This window comes from Apaloderma vittatum, unplaced genomic scaffold (genome assembly GCF_000703405.1).
Source record: "Apaloderma vittatum isolate BGI_N311 unplaced genomic scaffold, ASM70340v1 scaffold5359, whole genome shotgun sequence".
NCBI lineage: Eukaryota > Metazoa > Chordata > Aves > Trogoniformes > Trogonidae > Apaloderma > Apaloderma vittatum.
In genome coordinates this window covers 24,674-46,677 of record NW_009734505.1, presented here as the reverse complement: position 1 = coordinate 46,677, position 22,004 = coordinate 24,674, and the positions used below count along the sequence as shown (strand labels likewise).

The window sequence follows — 22,004 nt, the reverse complement described above, 5'->3', positions numbered from 1 at the left end:
AATTATTTAGTTTCTATTTGTATTTCTTTATTTACTCCTCTTGTCTAGAAAAATGAAGCCCCTTCCTTGTAGAAATAATTTCACTCTTATCACATCTCATTGTGTTAAGCTCCTGGTTTTGACTTTTCCATCAGATAATAATAGTCTCTTTTCAATCACATTCTAATTGTCAGCAATAAATAAAAAACTATTCATATAACAGTATTATTCTGCAATGGGTTATACATTCCATGGAAATAATATGAGAAATTATATGATTGAGGAAAGTTATTTTTCCTTCATTTCACAAGCTCCTTACCTAAAAAAGTAGAACATTTCCTCCATCGTTATTTAATTTCTGTCTTTTGCAACACATGTAACACTGTGAATGGGGACAAAAAGCCTACGAAGGCTGGAAAAAGTAATGTTTGGGGTCTACAACAACAGTATGTCTGTAGGCTGTGGGTGTAGGTCTGTTGCAGAGCAGACAGCACATGCACATGTTCAGAACAGTAACCTGATTGAGAGAGCCCTGAAGAACATGGAACACAGGGAGAGCATCATGTTAACACAGAAGTCCAGCAACAAAGGGCAGCTAACACCTTCTGCCCACCAGGGTAAGATCACTAGAGACAAGGAACACAGTTGCCTTCAAACCCTCACAATGCCTCGCTCCACACCTCTGCCACCGTGGTTGCATACAGATGCCTCTTCTGTGGGTTCCTGATCCTAATGCTGCCAGGTACCAGGTCTCACCTGACAAGCACTTTCAAGTAGCTTTAAAGATTCTCTATTGCTGCAGGTAACACAGGGACTGCTGCGAGACCTAGTGCCTGACAGGGCACAGAGATCACACCTCAGAAGCAGCGTGTGAGGCAGTGACGACGTACAAACACCTCTACCAAGTCTGAAGATTTAGATTTGTTGCCCAACTTACGAAACATTTAAAGCAGAATTAATAAGGCCAAAATTCTGAATCGCAGAGCTGTCAGGAGTTTGATACAGACATCTTTTGTCTGACAGGTGACAGTATCTCAGAGAGGCTGATGCGTACAGACACAATCACAAATTCTTACTGAAAAAATACCCAAGAAACCATAACAAAACTTTAGATTCCTTTTTTTAAAAAATAAATTTAAGCTCCGTGTAATTAATTTGCCTTTCTGGTTGCCAGCAGTCATGATACGAATTTCAAAACAAAGCAGAAAACAGCAACAGACCAAAAAAAAAAAAAAAAGACACAATGTGGAAGTGTAGAGGAGAGGAAAATAAGGGATCACTCCTTCTCCTCTTACATCCCTTACTCTTCAGTCACAGTCCATTGAACATGCAGAACAGTGTGCAACCTTCTCTTGGGACAAATTGGCAGGATATGTTTCTAGATAAGGATGACATCCTGTGACACACAATGGGGGAGGAGAGCGAGCATGACAGAGCTTCAAGAGTGGAGCAGAGAGTGTAATTAGAATGGGCAAGGTTCGCACCATAAGAACAGCTCTATAGCTTCCTCCGGGGCCCAACTCAAGACGCCATGCCAAAGAGCAACGAACTACATGCATGTATTAGGAATGCCAAACTATAAAGGAAAATTATTAAAAGCAAAGGCAGACATTAAACTCTCCTCTGTACTTAACAAATCCCTGATGCACAGGTGATTGCATAACAACGCCCTCTCAGTGAGACATACTGCTTCTTACATAAGAAATGCATATTATAGATAAACATGCCAGGAACACAATGACGTCCTGACTCTGTATGCTTCCAAGAAAGTGATATGCAGATAGACCTACCTTAAAAAAAAAAAAAAAAGGGGGTTTATGCTATGCAAAGTCATGATGCTACTGACAGTAGCACTAATACACTACACGTCTACTTAGATCACTCCATGTCCCACAGGATGTGTTGTACAACATGTATATTTGTCTGTGCCTGCCCTCTGCACATACATTCTCCAGAAACTGAAACTGACACAAATTAAACCACTCAAAATTAAGTTTCTTCTGTCTACTGTACTTCTTTCATCAGCTCCAGTTTGGGATGTTTTCCTCTCTTAGTAGTTAGGACACTAAGGTACTGTTTATCATCTTTCCTTGGCCATTCATCAGTTTTAAATATACATAATTAAATTCAAGATTGTGCAATTAAAGCAGTCATAAGTTGATGCTCACGTAGGACATTATTACAAAAACAGTAACTAGCAACCACAGGTCACACCCAACTTTTGTATAAACTCTGGCTTATGAAGTGAGGTCAAGAGTCCTAAGCCTTTCATCACTCCTGCTGGCGGAAGATTCAGAATGTTCTTGCACACTTCTGTATCTGTAACCTGAACTACTCACAAGTGTGAAAAAGAAGAAACGAACTTCATGGCGGGTAAGTTAAAAACAGCCTGATTGCTCCAGACATGACTCTTCCAATACAGATGAGTGACATATGTTGAGGAAACAGGATAAACTACATTTAGTTGTTCTCTTTGCAGTTTAGCCCTTTTTAAGTTAAATGTATTTATGAGTTATTCTACTAGAATTTTTTTTTTTAAATATTACAGGTCTTGAACATACTCTTTTTTTCCTCTAACAGAAAACCAGAGTAAGAAAATATTTTCCATCATACCCATTAACTACTCTAATACAGTGCTTTTGCAGCCAGCTAATCATCACTCTTGGCTGATGATTTGGGTATCAAACTGCCACATAGAAGTCCCAGGCCCTAAACCCTCTCTGATATCAAATCGATATCTGGCCTCTGGACTCTCATGTTCAGCTTCCTACAGAGTGGTTACGTTGGCCTGTGTGCTGCTTGTCAAAGTGCAGTATCAGTGTCTACGTATTGTATTGCAATTGCTTTCACTCTCACGCTGACTGGAAAGATCTCTGGTTAGAAAGATGTGTCGTATCTTATATGCACAGAATCTATCTGCAATTTAGTCTAAGGGGGTTTTTTTCTGTCATGGCTTCAGGCTTTTGTTAGAGGCAACAAGAACCCCGTGTGCATAATGATCAGCATTTTCAGCAGGGATCACCAATTCTGCAGATTTTTGTTTATGAGTATGCTCCCAATGTCTATCCATTAGAGGATAAACACCAGCAAATTTTTAGTCGTTTGTCCAATTGTATGTTGACAGGATTATTGAAAATGTGTTTTCTCTCCAACAGAGAGATACAAAAAGAAGAAAAAGAAATTGTAATATTTAAATTGGGACTGCGAAGATCAAAACAAGGGGAAATTTTAAGTACACATGCACAAAAGACAGGCTTTACTGTGCTCTTTCCCCATATATAAACCATTTTTTGCTAGAATATGTGTCACCATGGACTTCTCAAGGCAAGCCAAACTAGTAAGGCAGTAAATTCTTAGATCTAACCAATGCCAGTCACTGCCTTCTTTACCTTTTCTACTTCTCCAGGTGTCCCCTCTTGTTCTGTTGCACATATTGCCTTTGACTGTGGCATTCCACTCCGAAAGTCTTAGTGGTGCTGTTTAGGTCCTTAACATCACAGTCCCACTAGTATCAAACCCACATCTCAGTTGCTATTAAATCCTATATGTGTTACATTTTTATTTGCAGATTTGCAAAACGCTCTTAGTTATCTGCATTACTGCACAACTAAGGACACACACATTTCACTGCCCTGAAGAGCCTGGCCATTTAACTTGCCCAGTTTTCAGGATACACAGAGGTATGGATATATGTGCAGAAAACGTTGCAAGGCTAACTTCTTTTCAAACTCTGAGCCCAAGCATCCTTCAGAAATATGTTCCAATTCACTCTTAAATTAAAAGACTTGATGTTAGGAACACTATATTTTGTAGTTCCTTTCCAACCAACCATATTTAAGTCAGGAAAATATATGATGATGCAAAAAAACTTTGTTGTTTCTAGACATTTTTTCTAGACGTTTTAAATCACATGACTCAAACATCACAATCCTATCAATGGAATTTTTTTTCTCCAGGTAACATACCTGAAACAAGACCCTTCGCTTAACTGCAAATACTGACATGTTCAATACTCAGAGGCTACAGGAAAGCAGCTTGCTCCACACCTTACTGCAGACTCAGAACTACATTTGCAAATTCATGTTTCTTCCAAAAAGCTGAAAAATTAGTATAATTATGACTATATCAAGACTTCACAGAAAATAACTCTGTGCTGCCAGTGCAACAGGAAAATCAAATCTTACACTATTTTTATAGTAGAACTGTATGGATTCCCTCAGATATGAGCCACATTCCAAGTGATGCAAGGTGGTGCTAAACCAAGTCCTGTATCTTAGTTCAGTGAAGCAATGGAAACATTTTTTACAGCAAAGGGTTAACATGCTCTAGCTGTGGCACGAAATCTTCTTCAAGTGAAATTCCTTTGAAATATTATACTGGGGAAGGGCACTTCTCAAACGCATGTTCAGAGAGAGATCTGCATTCTTTCTGCTTTGTTTTTTTTTGTTGTGTTGTTGCTGTTTTAATTGATCGAGGAACAAGAAAATTTGAAAATTTGAAAATTTGTGCTTCAGTGGGCAACCTATGATGAAACAACAGAGCAACTCATAGTACTGCCTCAAGATATGCCACTCCTAATCCTACCATCTGTCCTCTGGTGGTTATCTTTCTCCAACAGAATGTGAAACAACACCCAGCTTCAAGCAATAAAATTACAAATTAAATAATATACAAGATACCTGAGAAGATAATGTGCAAGTTGGATAGTGAAGATACTAGCCCTCCATTCATTATCTGTCATACAGTGTTTCCAGGATCAGGCATGCACTTGCTCATGAGAATTTTAATACTTCTTTTCTGCGCATCAGTAAAGCATTTTGGGAACCAGAGATCCCCACAGAAAGAGTAGGAACATGGTGGTGTAGAAGAGTCTCTTCAAACTTCAGCAAAGTATTATCTAAATACAACAGGATTTTGATTCATTTCTTTTTAAAATCAAAGATAAATTCTCTAAGTGGGTGTATTTTCTGTCTCTGAAGGATGCCTGCAGAAAAGACATTTTAGCTTTTCCTCTAAGTTGTTGTTTAATTTGCAGTTCTTAATAATAACAGCAGATTTTCCTTTTTTCCTAGAGTATGCAAGTCCAGCTGTATATAAATATAAGAAAATTACTACATTAGACAAGATGTAGAAGTCTGAAGGAACAATGTTTTTAATTAACTTGCCTTGTATCTTTCTAGACCTGAAAATAGCAAATGTCAACTGGCAATCCAAATTAAATAAAGCTGCACACCACACATCTGATTACAGCAGCACAGAAGCAATCCTGCGGAGAGGACAAGCCTTCAACATCACTCTGAAATTCCAAACAACACCACAATCTGGGGATAACTTCACCTTTATTGCAAGCACAGGTAATTTCCCCATGGTACTCACCTCGCATCCATGTCACTCCAGCTCCAAAACACTAGAGCCTTAAGGCGGGTACGTGGTCCATTCCTGAAACATTCAGGATTCACTGTCCTTTTAGGCTTAGAAGCTCCCATTTTAAAGTTCAATCTATAGACAGTTAAGGCAGAAATTAATAGAACGGCAGGGGCCATCCTCATTCTGAAAACAAGCCTCTATCTCTACTCCTGAGGACCTACTTGCAATACTACAAGTTGCCTTCATTCTGTGGTCCCTGAACAGTTGGCAACCCTACCTCTCAAGCCCCCATTTATGTCCTCTCCTGATCAACATCACCTGTTTAAACTCCCCCTGAACTCCAGGTGTTCTCCATTATGAGACCACATGACCCCATTCAAAAGACTCCTATCTGCGTCTTCCTAAAAGGCTTCCCAAAAAAATTCTCCAGCCAGCTACAGACACGTATCTAAATGTGTGGCCCATGCTGCCTCCATAGTTTTGAACTGTCAGGTTTTCAGGACAGGCTTGCCTCCCCTCTGTCTAGCACAATTATGGGTGTACTCACCTTTCCTGGGTCACACACATAACACAGAGGGCTGTGTACTGCAATTCTATGGGTTGGAGCGCAGCTAGTTTATGCTGAGTGAGCATTTCACATGAGAAGCCACAATCTTTCGATGTAATCATTAAAAATAACATGACATTGAGAATAGCATTGACCCTGAGTTTGTCACCCACAGCTGTAATTCAGAATTGCTGTCCCTGTTCCCTCTGCCAGGACCATCTCCAGCAGAATCACAGCAGACCAAGGCCGTATTTAACCTTTCCGAGGAGAGTGCCAGTGGCTGGGGGGCAACCCAAGAGCCCAGTGAGCCTGGCTGCATGAACTTCACAATATTCAGCCCAGCCAACGCTGTTGTTGGACGATACAAGCTCAAACTCCAGGTTGTTTCTGGGAACAAGGTCTCTTCAACACTCCTGGGCCAGTTTGTGCTACTCTTCAATCCCTGGTGTCCAGGTATGTTTTGATGTATTGTGCCCTTTGAATAACTCATTGTTTCAGTCAGGAAATCTAGGTTTCACAGTAAGGCATGTACCTGATACAGTTACAGGAAGATTTTTTTTTTGCTCAACATCAAGGATCAAGTTTTTGTCCTTTCTTCAGTGCTGCAATGCAATGAAGATCCAGCCTCTTGCTTGTATAGTAAGAAATACAGGCAGGAGAGGTTCCAAATATTTATTCTATATTTTTTTCCCCTCTGATACTTGTGCTCAGTTGTAAACTAAGCGATATCTACCAGTAAAACACATACTGAGAATAGTTAAGGGACAGGAATAGACAATTCCCCTCAAAGAGACCTCATGCTTATTTTATTCATTCTGTAAATGATTATAGACGTATAGCAAGGAGTCCTAAGACTGAATACACAGACAGTCTGACCTGTTCCCTAGAAGTCCCCTTGAAATGACATTTTCAGTTGCAGCAAAACAACCTTCCTTTCAGCCAGCATCTCATTCTGCTTCTAGATGATGATGTCTACATGGCTAATGAAAACGAGCGATGGGAGTATGTCCTGAACGACAGTGGAATCATATTTCAGGGACTGGAAAAATATATTCAAGAAGAAGCTTGGAACTATGGACAGGTAAAGAGCATCACCTATTCTAGAACTTTGAAAATAAGATCGGTGGGTAAATAGGCTCTTGAGGAGCCAGAATTATTATCTCATAGTATAAGAGTTCAGTATTCCTCTCTCATTTATGATTTCCTTTGCAGATATATGTCTCACTTATCAATACATTACAGCAACATTAGGATGGTTTCTCCTGTCTGGCATGTGCTAACACAGAAATGAAAGAAACAAAGCACAATTTTAGTTTTCTTTTGTCTGTTACACAAACTGGCAAAATTCTACTTGTTTCTTGACAGGGCAAATGAAGCCACTCCAGTATTAACCTCTAGGTATTGCAAGGCTAGTACATCTAAATATTTACAGGCTCAGTAACCGGGCAGAAAACACTAAAAGGATATCCCAATCTATTCAACTGAAACAGCTCAAGTTGGAATTACTGAAAATCAGTTTGGCTTTCTAAGCATAACTGCTACAACTACAGTCCATTTGTAGTCACACAGCTATCCCACAACTTGTTGGGCCAGTCCTGAAAACTTCGTGCCTTACAACTACACCAGCAGTTGCACAGACAGCATTTCTCTTAATCCTGCTGGTCACTGTGGCTACTTTTACAATAATAAATGAAGCAAAGCCGGATCTGCTTTCTGCCTCTGAGGTCAAGTGGCATCCTTGCCCGACCACATCCATACAGCATCGTACTTTGACATTCTCTAGATACAGTGCCTCTGTGACCCTAACCTGCAACAATTATTTTTGTGGGTTTCTTTTAGTTCAGATATAAGGTGAAGGTTTCATAACAGAAGGAGCCTGTAGGGGCATGACAGGATGTGGGAGTGTGTGAAGCCCCCTGAACCAGACCTGGAGTGGTCTTGTCCATTCCACCAAGACACATAATGTATTCATGAATGCTAGTAGCCACGGCCGCAAACCATGCTCATAAACACATTGTCTTTAAAATACTATGGAAAATCAGCAGATTAATATTTATGTTTTCCTCTTGGCCCTATTTTCTTTAACAGTACAGGAAATGCCTGTATTACCAACATCATCCTATTGTACTAGGAGATGGAAAACAGGTGGGGAGTTTAGGGTTAGGGTTCATTTACGAAATGAGCCTTTAAAATATTGCTTGTTTTGATTTCAGTTTGAAGAGGATATCCTTGATATCTCTCTGGCTATACTGGATCGAAGCTTGAACCACCGCGAAGATCCAGCTACTGATGTAGCCAACCGAAACAACCCCATCTATGTGAGCCGGGTTGTCAGTGCTATGGTAAAGTGATAATTACTTACAGCCCATACAATGCACCTGCTAACAAAACCCCCAATACTTCATTGTGAATGCCTGAATGTTTTATGTGAGTAGCCAACTTTTCTGCAAAAAAAATAGCTACAGAAGAGGCACAATGGAGATTTATTCTCAAGGAAAAATACCACAAAAGTTTAGTTTACTTTCTTCCCAAAAGTTTGCTCATAACTGAAGAAATGTTTCCAACAGCTTTGGGGTAACATTGAATCTCAGATGTATTTTCCTCACATAATTTCACTCTATTAGAACTTTTCACTAATTTGGAAAGCCTGTGTCCATTCTGAAATAATTTGCTAAGTTTTTCAAACACTAAGAGAAGCACGAAATATTTTGGAAACCCTCTGTTGATATGGCTGCATTTAATGTCCGTATTTAGTATTAAGGGGAATTAGTTCAGTGAGGCCTGGATGCATTTCCTTCAACAAATATTTACATCTTCTCCACACACTCCTATCCTCATAAATACATAAATGCAACTAGGCAACTGAAAAGTTTTCTGTTTTATAAATAATACATGTCTTAACACATTCCCTATCTGAGATTCCTCCTTTATAGCTGTGATCCTTTTCACTCTTTTAAACAGCACTCACTTTACAGAATTTCAGCTTCAAGATGAAGTAAACTACTTAGATGTACAGAATAACCAGAAGTACACACACTTAAGGAAAAAAATAATCATACAAGCACTTCTAACAAGTTTGAGCAAGCTCTATGCACTATGTGCACAATGCACATTCAGAGAAAATATGTACTTGTTAAGAATTCCATATGAATCACCTGAGAATGTGAACCTACACTGAATACATAGCGTAACAGTACAGAGATAAGGAAGGAGGTGGAATTAATCAATGAAACAGAGAAAATTTAAATAGGCTGGCAGTCAGTACATTTGGGAACATTTGTACTGAAAAGCAAGGCAACTTTGAATCATCAGACTCTACAATCCGACCTTTAGTCTAGAGAACAGAAGCCTGAGGGGGAATCTTGTCAATGCATATAAATATTTAAAGGATGAGTGTCAGGAGGATGGGGCCAGTATTTTTTCAGTGGTGCCCAGTGACAGGACAAGAGATAGTGGGCACAAACTTGAACATAGGAAGTTTCATCTAAACATGATGGGGAATTTCTTTACTCTGAGAGTGACAGAGCACTGGCACAGGCTGCCCAGAGAGGTGGTGGTGTCTCCATCTCTGGAGACATTCAAAATCCGCTGGACACCACCCCATGCAACCTGCTTTAGGCGAACATGCTCTGGCAGAGGGGTTGGACTGGATGATCTCCAGAGGTCCCTTCCAGCCCCTAATATTCTGTGATTCTATGACCTGGGTTTGACCTAATTGTCACCCTTGAGCAGACAAATTCTAAGATTCAAATACTCTGTCCCACCACTCAGCCAATGAGAACAGTGGGTCATTTTTGCCTGTTTCCCTCTCTCCCTTTTTCTGTAAATATTTTAATTCTCTTATGAGAAGGACTCTTTCAGGTGAATAGCAATGATGAAAAAGGAGTAGTGGAAGGGAAATGGCATGGCAAGTACCGCTCAGGAACCAACCCCCTGCAGTGGAGTGGAAGTGTGACCATCCTTCGGAAGTGGTACAGAGGAAGATACAAACCTGTCCGGTATGGCCAGTGCTGGGTCTTTGCAGGAGTAATGTGCACAGGTACACAGGAAGGGTTGAAGAAAGCTATCAGAAAAGAAGCTTACTAGAATTTCTGGAGTTTTAACCTTGTGGTGTTATTGTTGAAGTTGTTTCAGCTTTGACAGACAGCGAAAAACCTATGTTGTCCATGCATGAAGGGTTATTTTCTTCTATTTTAAAGAGCCATAGGTTATATACTGCACCCTAGTTTTGTAAGTCATCAAAAAAATTCAAAGTGGTTTGCAAGGCTGGCCTGGAGAAAAGAGTATTGTTTCCTGTTTCAAAGCTAGGAATCAAAGAAAACTAGTGCTCTTTTAAGTCTCTCTCTTCAAGATGCCAGTCTTCTACTGTTGTGTCTTCACTTAATGGTGACACAAAACCAAATCACAATTCTGAGGACCTCTAAAGGCAGCTGCAAGTTGCAAAAAGTATTTATCTTAGCAGTTTCCATTCAGAGCTGCTCTGAGAGACAAGAGTCACTTTAGGGAAAATACAGAGGAAAAGTAATGCAATTGAGAAATACATCTCAGAGAGGAAGAGGAAAAAGAAGCAGGTTACAGAGAAACAAACAAGGAGAAAATAGGGAGAAGAACAGGATGAAAAATGAAAGATTAAAATAAATGTGTGAATATCACTCTTCTTAAAATGAACATGGCAGCTAAGAATGTCGTGTGTGTAGAACCGTCTTCTACGCAATTGTGCCCGATGACTGTGACTTGCATCATATCTGAGAGGGAAGTTTCCCTGCTGAAAACATATACACTAGATTGCTTTGCAAAGAAAAACAGAAAAATATTTTCTCAATGTCTGTAAAACAGGTTTACAGCACTGTCATGGTATTCTATATTGCAGTTCTGAGATCCTTGGGAATACCTACTCGTGTTATTACAAACTTCAACTCTGCCCATGACACGAATATAAATCTGAGTATTGATAAGTACCTTGACAGTTCCGGAAAGACTCTGGACTTGACTGAAGATAGTGTGTGGTAAATACATCTTTTTTCTTAACATTTCTTCCATTATATACTCTTCTAATTAAAAGATGTAGAATCATGCTCCTGAAAAAACATCCCAACCTCATGTCCCCAGTGATATATAGCCCCATTCCAAAGAGTCAGCAGAGCAGTGTGTTCAAAAATGCACTATGCAGTCAGTGTCATCATCCCCAAGAATTAACAGACGAGATACTTTGTACCATTGCTATTCAACATATAATTTGAAAATATAACAGCTAATTTTGTCTCTGATGTATGTTTATTTTTTTCCCAAAAAAGCTGAAGAATGGTCATCATCCCCAAGAATTAACAGACGAGATACTTTGTACCATTGCTATTCAACATATAATTTGAAAATATAACAGCTAATTTTGTCTCTGATGTATGTTTTTTTTTCCCAAAAAAGTTGAAGAATGATTAACCTCTTGCCCAAAAATTATAGCAGCTTGTTCCTTTTTTCCAAGAGCAGAACACTTTCAGAAGCCCCTAAGTTTTAGATCCAGCTTCTGTACTACACACTGTTTACTGTCTCAGTCTTTCATGATTACCATTTTATACTCCTTGCACAATACTGAGAGGTTACTAAAGTAAAGGCAGTATGTTTAATGCAGCTGAGAAAAAGATCCATCCCACTCCTAAGTAAGAACAGGCTATTTCTTTCGCCTAAAAGAAGCTGTTAAAAATTAAGGTTTGGACAAACAAGTGCACAGAAACTATCACACTGCACGTGTGTTGTACTGCACATATCAGCAGTTCAGCCACCAAGCACTCTGTGTCCTGTGGACTGAATGGGACAAGGGTGAGACGAAGTAGAAAGCAACTGTGAATTAAATACCAACAGACAGCAGTGTGCGCAGGAGGTCTTTCACTGTACAGTATGTTGTTCTGGAACATCCAAAATTGAATACTTGACCCTGCAATGAATTATTTACCTTTGAACACTATTTTTTTTTTTATAACATCCCAACATGTCTCAGAGATCTGAACACAAAAAGCTGGCAAAGAAGGTGAAAGAGGTACTCCAGAAAGGAGTAAGCAGTTGGTGTATCCACAGAGGATTTTTCATTCACTCAACCATGGTTATTTCTTGTATTGCAACAGAAATGTATGAAATCTTCCAATATAAAAATAATCATACAAATCAGGGATTCCCTATTCTACCTCCCTTACAGGAATTTCCATGTCTGGAACGAAAGCTGGTTCACTAGAAGAGATCTTGGTTCTTTTTATGATGGATGGCAGGTTCTGGATGCAACACCCCAGGAAAAAAGCAAAGGTAACACGGCTGTAAATGCAAAAAGCTGTAGATACTGTTACTCCTAAAGACTATTAGTGAAATTTCAGGAGAACTCTGTTCTAGCTGCTTCCTGTAGATGTAGCGTTAATATAGAAGCACAAGAAAAGCAATACCCACATCAGTCTCCAGTAGGTTGCTTTTCTGTCAGCCTCTGGTTGCCTACCAGCACGCAAATTCTTACTTTGTTTGCTCCTCTGCCTCCACAAAAGCCAGCACATCTTAGGTTCACATATCTCACCCTTGCTTGTCTTAGCTTCCAACATTACACAGATTCATAAAATAACATAGAATAGCCAAGGTTGGAAGGGACCTTCATGGTTTGTTTACTCCAACTCTCTGCTCAGCACAGGGTCAATTAGAACAAGTTTCTCAGGACCAGGGCCTGTTGGGTTTTGAGTATTTCACAAGATGAAGACTCCACAAGCTCTCTGGGCAAACCGTTGCAGTTTGACGACCCTCATAGAAAAAGGTTTCTCGTATGTTTAAATGGAATTTTCTGTGTTTCACTTTGTGCTCACTGCCATTTGTCCTTTCACTGGATATCACTGAGGAGAGTCTGATTCTGTTCCCTATACACCCTCCCATCAGGTATTTATACACATTGGTAAGATGCCCCTGAGCCTTCCCTTCTCCATATTGAACAGCCCTGATTTTCATCCCTTAATTATTTTTGTGGCCCTTTGCAGGACTTGCTCCTGTATGTCCTTATCTTTCTTGTACAAGAAAGCCCCAAACAGGACACAGCCCTCCAGATGTCTTCTCACCAGTGCTAAGTAGAAGGAAAGGATCATGTCCCTTGACCTGCTGGCAATGGTCTTCCTGATGCAGTCCTGGATGTTGTTGGCCTTCCTTGCTGCAAGGGCACATTGTTGGTATTAGACACATTAGCTAGTTTGCATTGGACAGATTTAGCAGCAAAACAAATTAAAACCCATCTTGCTAAAAGTAAGATGCTAAGCAAAGATTTTAGAGCTTACAGGGTTGAACCAAAGAGTTCACAACAGAAAATAAAATATGCCCCATGACTCTACCCTATGTGTGTCCCCAAAGGACACTCTGGGATGGATAGGAAGATATTTTATATGATGTCTCCATGGCATGGAACATCATGGCATAAATGTACAAAGCTACTTGAAAGAAGCCCCAAACTGTGCTCTAGTTTGGAAACCAAGTGACACAGAATGGCTTTTGTTCACAGTACTGAACTCCTCCTCCCAGACCAAAATAATAGAACAACATGCTTGGAACAATCCTGGGTATATCCCATTCGCTGAATTCTTCACAGCCACTGTCTGAAAGATCATTTCTTGACAAGAGCTAAAAAAACCCACCACACTAAGAAGCCTGCTAGCAAATAAACAGCATGGATGAGCAACAGCCAGCACTTGGGTTTACATTTTGGCTCTGGTTTTATTTACTAGTACAGACACAATTTCATTGATTTAGTTTGATGACCTCCATCAAAAGATTAATTTATGTGGCCATTTAAAACTCACCAAACTCCAGATAAACTCCTCATTCCCCACTCCTAAGTTTACCAAATTTAGCTTCCTCATTCTCAGTATGCACAAAACACTGATGACTCACATCTGACTGTACTTCTGACCTGGCTCCCATTGCCTCCTTTCACTATAGAGCTTAGTGTACAGACTTGCAAGCTCTGGAGGGTTAGAACATTTCACATAGCACACCCTGTAAGGAGTGTTAGCTGTCCCTACACCTTATTAGCCTTGCAACCTCCTCTGTGCTCCTACCTTTTGGGGAGAAAATGCATGTGGAATCTCCAGACATGCTGTTACCATAATGCACAGACATAGAAGCAATGCACTTTTCCCGAACATGTCTTTGCAGTGACTATCCCTCCCTCTTGCTATCAGCATAAGGATTTGTGTTCTTTCGCAACAGACAGTCATTTAACTTTTCCCTCTCTCTAATACAGGCATCTATCAGTGTGGGCCTGCCTCCACCAGAGCTATTAAGGAAGGGGATGTGAACCTGGATTATGACAGCTCATTTGTGTTTGCAGCAGTGAATGCTGACTGTGTTACTTGGATTCGCTATAGTAACAAAAGAAAAAAGAGAATTTATTCTGATACTAGGAAGATTGGAAAATTTATCAGTACCAAAGCAGTGGGCACCAATTCCCGTGTGGATGTCACTGCTAATTACAAGTATCCAGAAGGTAAATTCTTTATTACGCTTGTTTTGCACTGACGGTCAGAAGCTAAAAGAATTTAGGCCTTCATCAGATCAAGCACTGACTTAATTTCTCTACTTCTTCTGCAGCAACGTAATTGTGAATTTTCAAAGTCTTAGGGCTCATTGTCAGCTGACAGCGATTCAATATGGTCTTTGTGGCCCTTGATGAAATACTAATGCATTCAATACAAAGTCAAAGCTACCTCTGTAAAACATTCTGTCTCAGCTGTTCTGATCAGGTGGTGAGAACATTTCTGTTATGACATGCAGCAATAGATATTCTGGAGAGTTGTTGAGGAAGAGTTTCTGCAAAAGAATCTTTTCAGTCTTAGTTTTACAGAGGATGGCAATTGCCCCAGGTTATGCATAACTGAGCACTCCCATGAGTCGTCCTACTGCTCACAGCTTCTAAGAAATGCCTATGAACAGCTAGCTAGAGCTGACAGGCAGGTTTTAGTTTTCAGTCTTCATGGCCCCGTATATTCATTTGCTTTTTGTGTCATAATTAGCATTGAGGTTAGACCTCACTTCTTGTGTATCTTTGTTCTCCTCAGCTTTCCTAAAATGTATTTACTGAGAGCAATCAAGACTCCACTGCACTATATTCAGCATGCACAAGATCTCTGACCATGTTATCTTTCAAAGCAGGATCCTTGAAAGAAAGGCGGGTGTACAGAAAAGCACTGAAGCTGCTTGGTGTGAGAAGCACTGGAAAGAGAACCAAAAAAAGACGCTCTGCAGCAGCACAGAGACAAAATACGACACAGCCCACACGAAAACCCAGTATCTCAGGGAAGCTGCACCTTGATGCATCTCCTGTAATTGGCCAAGATATTCTCCTTACCTTGGCACTCAAGAACCTGATCTCAGATTTCAAGACCATAAAGGTTAAACTGAGAGCTTCAGCCATTCTCTACACAAGAAGACCAAAGGCAGAGATTTTGCAGTTATCTAGGTCTATTAAACTTGGATCTGAAGAAGGTAATTTTAATTTTATTACAGCTTAGGACAAGGCATAGTTTTGGCTTGTGACCAGATCACATAGAAATAATGAATGGCTCATCAAGTGCATGACCTGCAAATGGTTGGAGGTTAAAGCTATTCAGGGGAAGAGATATTTATATTTCCCTGTCTTACGCATTTGCTTTTGGGCACTGTCAGAAAGGACACTGATCTGAGCGACCATTTGTCTGACCCAGCACAGCTACTATTAATTCTATATTATGACCTTTTTCGCTAAGACAGAATAGCTAAGAGACATACAGGAGAGATGAATCAGCTACCAGCTCCCCATATGCAAAGTACAGAGACAGATTAAGGAGGGAGGAAACATAAGCCTGACTTTTGCAGCAGTAGGACAGTGACTACAGACTGCAGTAAGAGCTACACTACCTGCAGACAGTGGCCTTTGCCCTGCTTTTATAGGGACAGGGCTGGAAAATGAGATGTGTAGCACACATGAATATATCTACCATCTCAAGCTAAGACACAACCCATTATAACTCCTGAGAATCATAGAACAGAATCACAGAATCATTAAGGTTGGAAAAGACCTCTAAGATCATCAAGTACAACCATCAACACAACACAACCATGACCACTAAACCATGTCTCTAAGTTCCACGTCTACACATTTTTTGAAAACCTCCAGGGCTGGTGACTACCACTTCCCTGGGCAGCCTGTTCCATTACTTCATCACTCCTTCAGTAAAGAAATTTCTCCTAATATCCAATCTTAACCTCCTCTAGTGCAACTTGAGCCCATTTCCTCTTGTCCAATAGGACTTGGCAAGAGACCAACACCCACCTCTCTACAAGCTCCTGTCCAAACAACTTCAGTTCCCTCAGCCTTCCACCATTCCAGCAGAAGAACTTTTTTTCTCAATGTACTGAGATCCATTGCCTTCCTCACTGGCACAGAACCTCTGGCTGTGCATCCCCTTTAAGGCAGAGGCTGAACAGCTGCATCAGCAAAGGCATTTCAACCAACCCACCTTTACACTTCTGCCTTCTTTGCAAGGAAGGAGCAGAACTGTCCAGCTACCAAACTGTACCTGACCATTTAGTGTTTGATGTGAATTTAAGTAGAAGTCACCTATGAGCATCATTCCTGTCTACTGGCCACCAACATCCACAAACAGACAGCCGCAGGGTGTCTTTGCTCCTTAAAATACAGGTAGCTGGTACTTAGACACACAAAAAAAGAAGAGGGTGAAATTCTGTTTCTATTTCCATTCCAGTGAAAGATATTTCATTCAAGATCTCCTATTCCCTGTATAAAAACTTTCTCACGGATGACAGGAAGATCCTAGTGACTGCTGTGTGTGAAACCAAACAGGGAGCCTCACTTCTAGTGGAGAAGGATATTGTACTTCAGGATCCTTTTCTCACCATCAAGGTAAAAGCTAGTCCCTTTTGTGTCACTAGAGACATGCTGAGAAGAAGCAACTCGAATCCTTACTCCACCTACTCCTCATGGGAAGGAGTGTGGGAAGTTAAATCATGCCTAAGGATGATTTGAGCATGTTGCTCTAGTAATAGGCTGTGTGACACAGGTGAAATGAAACACATTAAGAAAAAGCAAACCTTTCCAAGGCATAGTTTTGCTACAGTATTCTTGCCACTGCTTGCTGACATGGCACTGATAAAGGTCTCAGTGCTACAAGGGTTAAACGGCAAAATTATCTCCAGAGAGACGGACAGGCAGGCAGAAACAGACAGATCTAGCCGATATCTAGACCTTCACTTCTGCTGAGGAAATTTGATAATTTTCTTCCAGTTTATTTAGGAAGCCTGGTTTTTACCAAAGACATCTTCACTGAGTAGCTGATAATGCCTGGGGCTCTGGGGCTCATTATTACTAATACTCGAGAAAGTTCTTTCACCCTGTCAGGAAAAGCATCAATTTTCACCTTTTGTAACATCTTTCCAAACAATTAGTAATTAAAACTGTAGGTGCTTCCCCCCCGCACTTAAGACTGACTTCGGACAAATGTTGTAGAATGGGTAAAAATCCATTCTTAGTTTACAGGAAACACCAGGCGCTATGTCAGCCCGGGGACAGTCCTGGTTTGCATAGCCCATTATACACACATAAACCAGTTTAACTTGGTTTTGAATGTTCCGCACATTCACGTGCTGTATCAGACAAGGGATCAAATGCTATCTGCTTACTGCACTGTGAACAACAGAGAGGGAGTGTGATAACCTGTAGAATCTTTCAGAGCCTCCAGACTAGATAAGCTATCCCAAACCACTCTGTCAGCAGCATACACAAAAAAACCAAGGTTCCACGGAAGAAAAAGAAGTCTGGATTTTTGTAGGTCTGGTGACTTCTGAATATCAAGTTCTATACTGAGACTTTGTAAAAAGCTTTCTGCCCTGCATCATGCAATTAAGAGGGCCAGATTATAGAGGGCAGGCATCTGAATTAAATCAATTCAGTGACTAAGTTTCAAGAAGGCTTTACGTTTTTGTTGAATGAAACTTCTGTATAAACATAGAGTTAATAACAGAGAAATCCAGTTGGGGTGCTGACCCTCTCCATTATGTTAACTAATATTACATTCCCTACTAAGACAGCCAGATGCAACAGTTCTACTTTACCTCGGTCAGAATAAGGTAATGAATATGGTTATCCACTAATTGACATTCTAATTTTTTTGCTGTTGTTCTGAAATGCCACAATTCACTTCTGTCCTATACTTCCGATGTTTTCTAATCCTAAACCTTTCATTTAGCCTAACTAAAACTGATCTGATTTAAGATGCCTACAGTAGTTAGCCCTATATGCCAAGTTAATAGTTTTATTCTCATTCTGTTCTTGCTCTAGTAAGTCTCATATACTGTGTCATACTTAGCACCGTACACTGACCTAGTAAAAAAAATAGGATTAAATGGTAGATTCTACAGTAGTTTGCTCATTCTCAGACACACTGGATGGCTGATTCAAGCCTGAACTCTGATGCCCAAAAATAGGTACATGTAATAATTCCTGGCTCCCTCCTGTCCAAGAGATCCTAAGAGGGTAAGTGATTTGCAATGGGAATGAAAGAGAAAACCACGAGAAAGAAGTGAGACTAATGCAGTGGCTGAGCAGGATGTTTTCTCTCTGTAGGTCCTTGGTCCAACAGTGGTAAACCAGGCTGTAGATGTGCAGGTCACATTTACCAACCCACTCTCTGAAGTGCTGACCGACTGTATACTGAGAGCAGAAGGTAGTGGCCTGCTCAAAGAGCAACTCAGAATCAAGTACGTAAATGCTATCTGAATAATAACTCATTCACTTCGGGTGGGAAATCTCTTATAAAAGTGATGGTTTTTAAAAAGATTCTGTCAATCTCATTACTTTTGTTTGCACCAACCGTGGACAAAATACCATCATGTCAGTACTCTCCATATACTAGTTATTCGCTAAGCTTTGAATTACAGAATGCTTAGGGAGTAGAGAGATGGCTTGCTTTTAATGACAGTGTGTAACTCAGTGTTGTAGTTAGTGACTGAATTATATAAAGGGAAAAATTATAAATTTTTCTGGTTTGCAAAAGAAAAAACAATCAATCCTTGAAAGATAAGAGAGAAAGTGATGATATCTTTCATAGAATCACAGAATCATAGAATAGTTTCAGCTGGAAGAGACCTTGAAGATCATGGAGCCCAGCCTTTGTCCCAGCCCTATCAACCAGCTAAACAATTGCCCCCAGTGCAACACCTCCAGGGACGGTGACTCAACCACCTCCCTGGGCAGCCTGTTCCAATGGCTGACAACCCTTTCAGGAAAGAAATTCTTCCTCATATCTAAGCTGAACCTACCCTGGCGCAATTTTGATCCATTTCCCCTCGTCCTATCACTCTCCACTAGGGAGAACAGACCAACCCCCGTCTCTCTTACTTCAAATATTAAATTACCAAAGAGCCAAGATATATACTGTAATGAAATGTCTTAAAAACTGGTATCAGCAAAAAATTTTTCTCCTACCTTCTCCACGGTTCTTATTGTAAACATATTTTTTTAAGTCTCCAAAATATTTATGCTAGGGAAGTTAGCACCAAGAAACTGCGAGAGGAAAACAAAAAGATAGCAAAAGACAGAAAAAGGTGTGAATCACTAAGGCTTCACTGACGCTGAATACAGAATTCAGGTCTAGATCCTGACCTTGAACCTTAACTTGTCTTACCAGCATTGCTGTTGCTCAGCTTCAGTACCTCCTTAGAGCAGAGGCCCTTTTCCCCCCCTCCCTCTGTTTCCTGATGCTATTAGTCTCCTTGAGTTGGGCAGCCAAGAGTCATTTCTAACCACAGACATAAAATCAACAGGTAATTACACTTAGCACTCTAAAATGCAGCATGAGCATATCTAGAGTACTATAAACATTGCCAGCATTGAGGGTAATACACACAGCTGGATTTGAGCTCTTCTAGAGATAACCTTTCTGATGATCCTCGGGTGCTCAATACATTTCCTCCCCAAGATACAACACCTAACTGTCTTCCACAGGTTGAGAACTGCAACTATTCCACATCCATTACAGTTTGAAAGGTTCCTCAAGGATAGTGTTGTGAGGGCTGTGAACATGGGAGGTTATGGCCACCTGTGCTAGGAGCATACAAACACAGCAGACACTTATTCTGACTCTTCCCTTCCATAATGGTTTAGATTTGGGGACTCTGAAAAATACACAGCAAGAGTTTTTCAGCTGCTTGAACTTACAAATGTATTCTCCCTTTCAGTGTGGCAAGAATGGCCCCCATGGAGAGCTCAACAGTCCAATTTGAAATCATTCCCTACAAGAGTGGCACCAGGCAGCTTCAGGTGGACTTGGTTTGCACACGTTTTTCAGACATTAAGGGATTTGTGATGCTTGATGTGGCTCCTGCTCAGTGACACAACCCGTACATCAGTTCAGTTTTGTCTCTGACTATGAGACTGGTGAAGTGCTCATACACTGTTATGACTTGTAACACAGAAATGCAGACTACTCAGCCAAAGTAAAGTAATATGAACAGAAATTAATAAAAACGTACTAAACGCTACAAAGACAGTGTAATCTTTTGCATTCCCTAACCTGTTCTATGGACCTTCATAAATAGAATTACTAGTGGAAATCATTACATAATTTAACTTGAGGGAGAGGATCGAGTCTGACGGTTTTCAGCATTAGAGCCTGTAGCAGTTAGATTTCCAAGAAACACCATTTAAAATCACTGTTTTCAGAAGCTTCATTGACTATAATTTTACTATATTCACTAAATATGAGTTTTATTCTCTGTAATAAACTTGACATTCTCATTATTTAACCCAATTTACATTTTAACAACAACTTCCATGAAATTTCTTGTTGAATAACACTTTGCTCAGGTATGACAAACTCAGAGAGGCCGGAATACACAGAAATTCTCATGGAAGTCACAAAATATTTTGAGGAAATAGAAATATCACAGCAAGTGTACTCAGAAGGAGTGCAGGTGCACAAATAAAATCTCCTCTCTTCCAGAAGCATCATGTTTTATCCAAGCCTTAAGCCTCCATTTTCTAAAATCTCCATCTTCTATCAATCTCATAGTTTTATCTAAGACAATATAATCTTTAAAGATACATTATTCATGTAGGTGCACAGATACACACACACACCATTGTCTTAAAGGATGTGGTATGAAAAGGTCTTTGTCCTCATTTACTCTTTTTAATGAGCACTAAAAAGAAAATATAAAGAACTTTTATTTTTACAGGTGGTTATCTTTAGGACATGAGAACTGTTAAGAATTCATACGAAAAGAGAACATAACTCAAGAAATCATCCTGTTTTAATCGAAACAAAATGCAGACTACAACTGGCCCTATGAAGTGGTGGAGCCACAAGCGCCAGAATAGTTACTAACAACTCAGGAGAAAAAAATTAAAAAGAGTTTACAGGGGAAAAGCTGGTTCCTGTTCACAGAGTAGCTCCTGTTCACAAAGTAGCTCCAGAAACAGCTTCAGACAAAGCCAAAACTGATATGTATACTGTTCTGTTTATATAAATCAATCACATAAATAACTTTTCTAACTTAAACACAGCTAAAACCTGTCTGGACTTAGATGTCCAGAGGCTGACTGCTATGTTTCACTGCATTTTAAATACAAATGACAGACAAGACAAAGGTTCCAATTTGGAAGATTTATTGCAGGAAAAACTGACTGAGCTATCATACTGGTCCACAGCAAGGGACCCCAAACTGTATCCTCTTCACAAGGAACTGCAGCAAGTGCCTTGGAGTATTTACAAAGGCTTTGATACGCACAAACACGAGCAATCTCCCAAAGAGAAGATGAAGGTGTGCAGGGACCCACTTTACAACTGCCATCTTACCCTCTACTCATCTGAATCTATTCTAGGACTAATAGGCAGTAGTGGTGATCAGAAGTCATCACCAACACAGGCAATCAATCAGTGCATTGATCCGAATTATCTTGGCATCGTGCATTTTAATAAAACTGGAGTGGGGGCTGGGGTAAAGGTTGGGTGTTTTTACTTTGCTCCAGGTCAGAAACTTCTCACTGTTCTACCAGGAAAATTAGCCAAACTTGTGTATGAGACCACCTGAGGAAAAACAGCCTATG

At 40.2% G+C, this 22,004-nt stretch overlaps 1 protein-coding gene across 1 annotated transcript; it reads left to right on the top strand.

Annotated features, from left to right (window-relative positions):
- Positions 1 to 2,345: 2,345 nt before the first annotated feature.
- LOC104267936 (protein-glutamine gamma-glutamyltransferase 6-like) lies at positions 2,346 to 20,288 on the top strand. Its single transcript, XM_009876305.1, has 13 exons — positions 2,346 to 2,352; positions 5,160 to 5,333; positions 6,107 to 6,346; positions 6,856 to 6,974; positions 8,107 to 8,235; positions 9,755 to 9,932; positions 10,764 to 10,899; positions 12,081 to 12,184; positions 14,145 to 14,387; positions 15,053 to 15,385; positions 16,645 to 16,802; positions 18,522 to 18,655; positions 20,135 to 20,288. The coding sequence occupies exons 1-13, from the start codon at positions 2,346 to 2,348 to the stop codon at positions 20,286 to 20,288; spliced, it is 2,109 nt and encodes a 702-aa protein (XP_009874607.1).
- The last annotated feature ends 1,716 nt before the right edge of the window (positions 20,289 to 22,004 follow it).

What these genes read in the sequence shown, in the direction of transcription:
- LOC104267936 (XM_009876305.1), top strand. An exon ending in CTTCAATCCCTGGTGTCCAG is followed by an intron (nt 6,347 to 6,855) that starts GTATGTTTTGAT and finishes TTCTGCTTCTAG; the next exon opens with ATGATGATGTCTACATGGCT. An exon ending in AAGCTTGGAACTATGGACAG is followed by an intron (nt 6,975 to 8,106) that starts GTAAAGAGCATC and finishes TTTTGATTTCAG; the next exon opens with TTTGAAGAGGATATCCTTGA.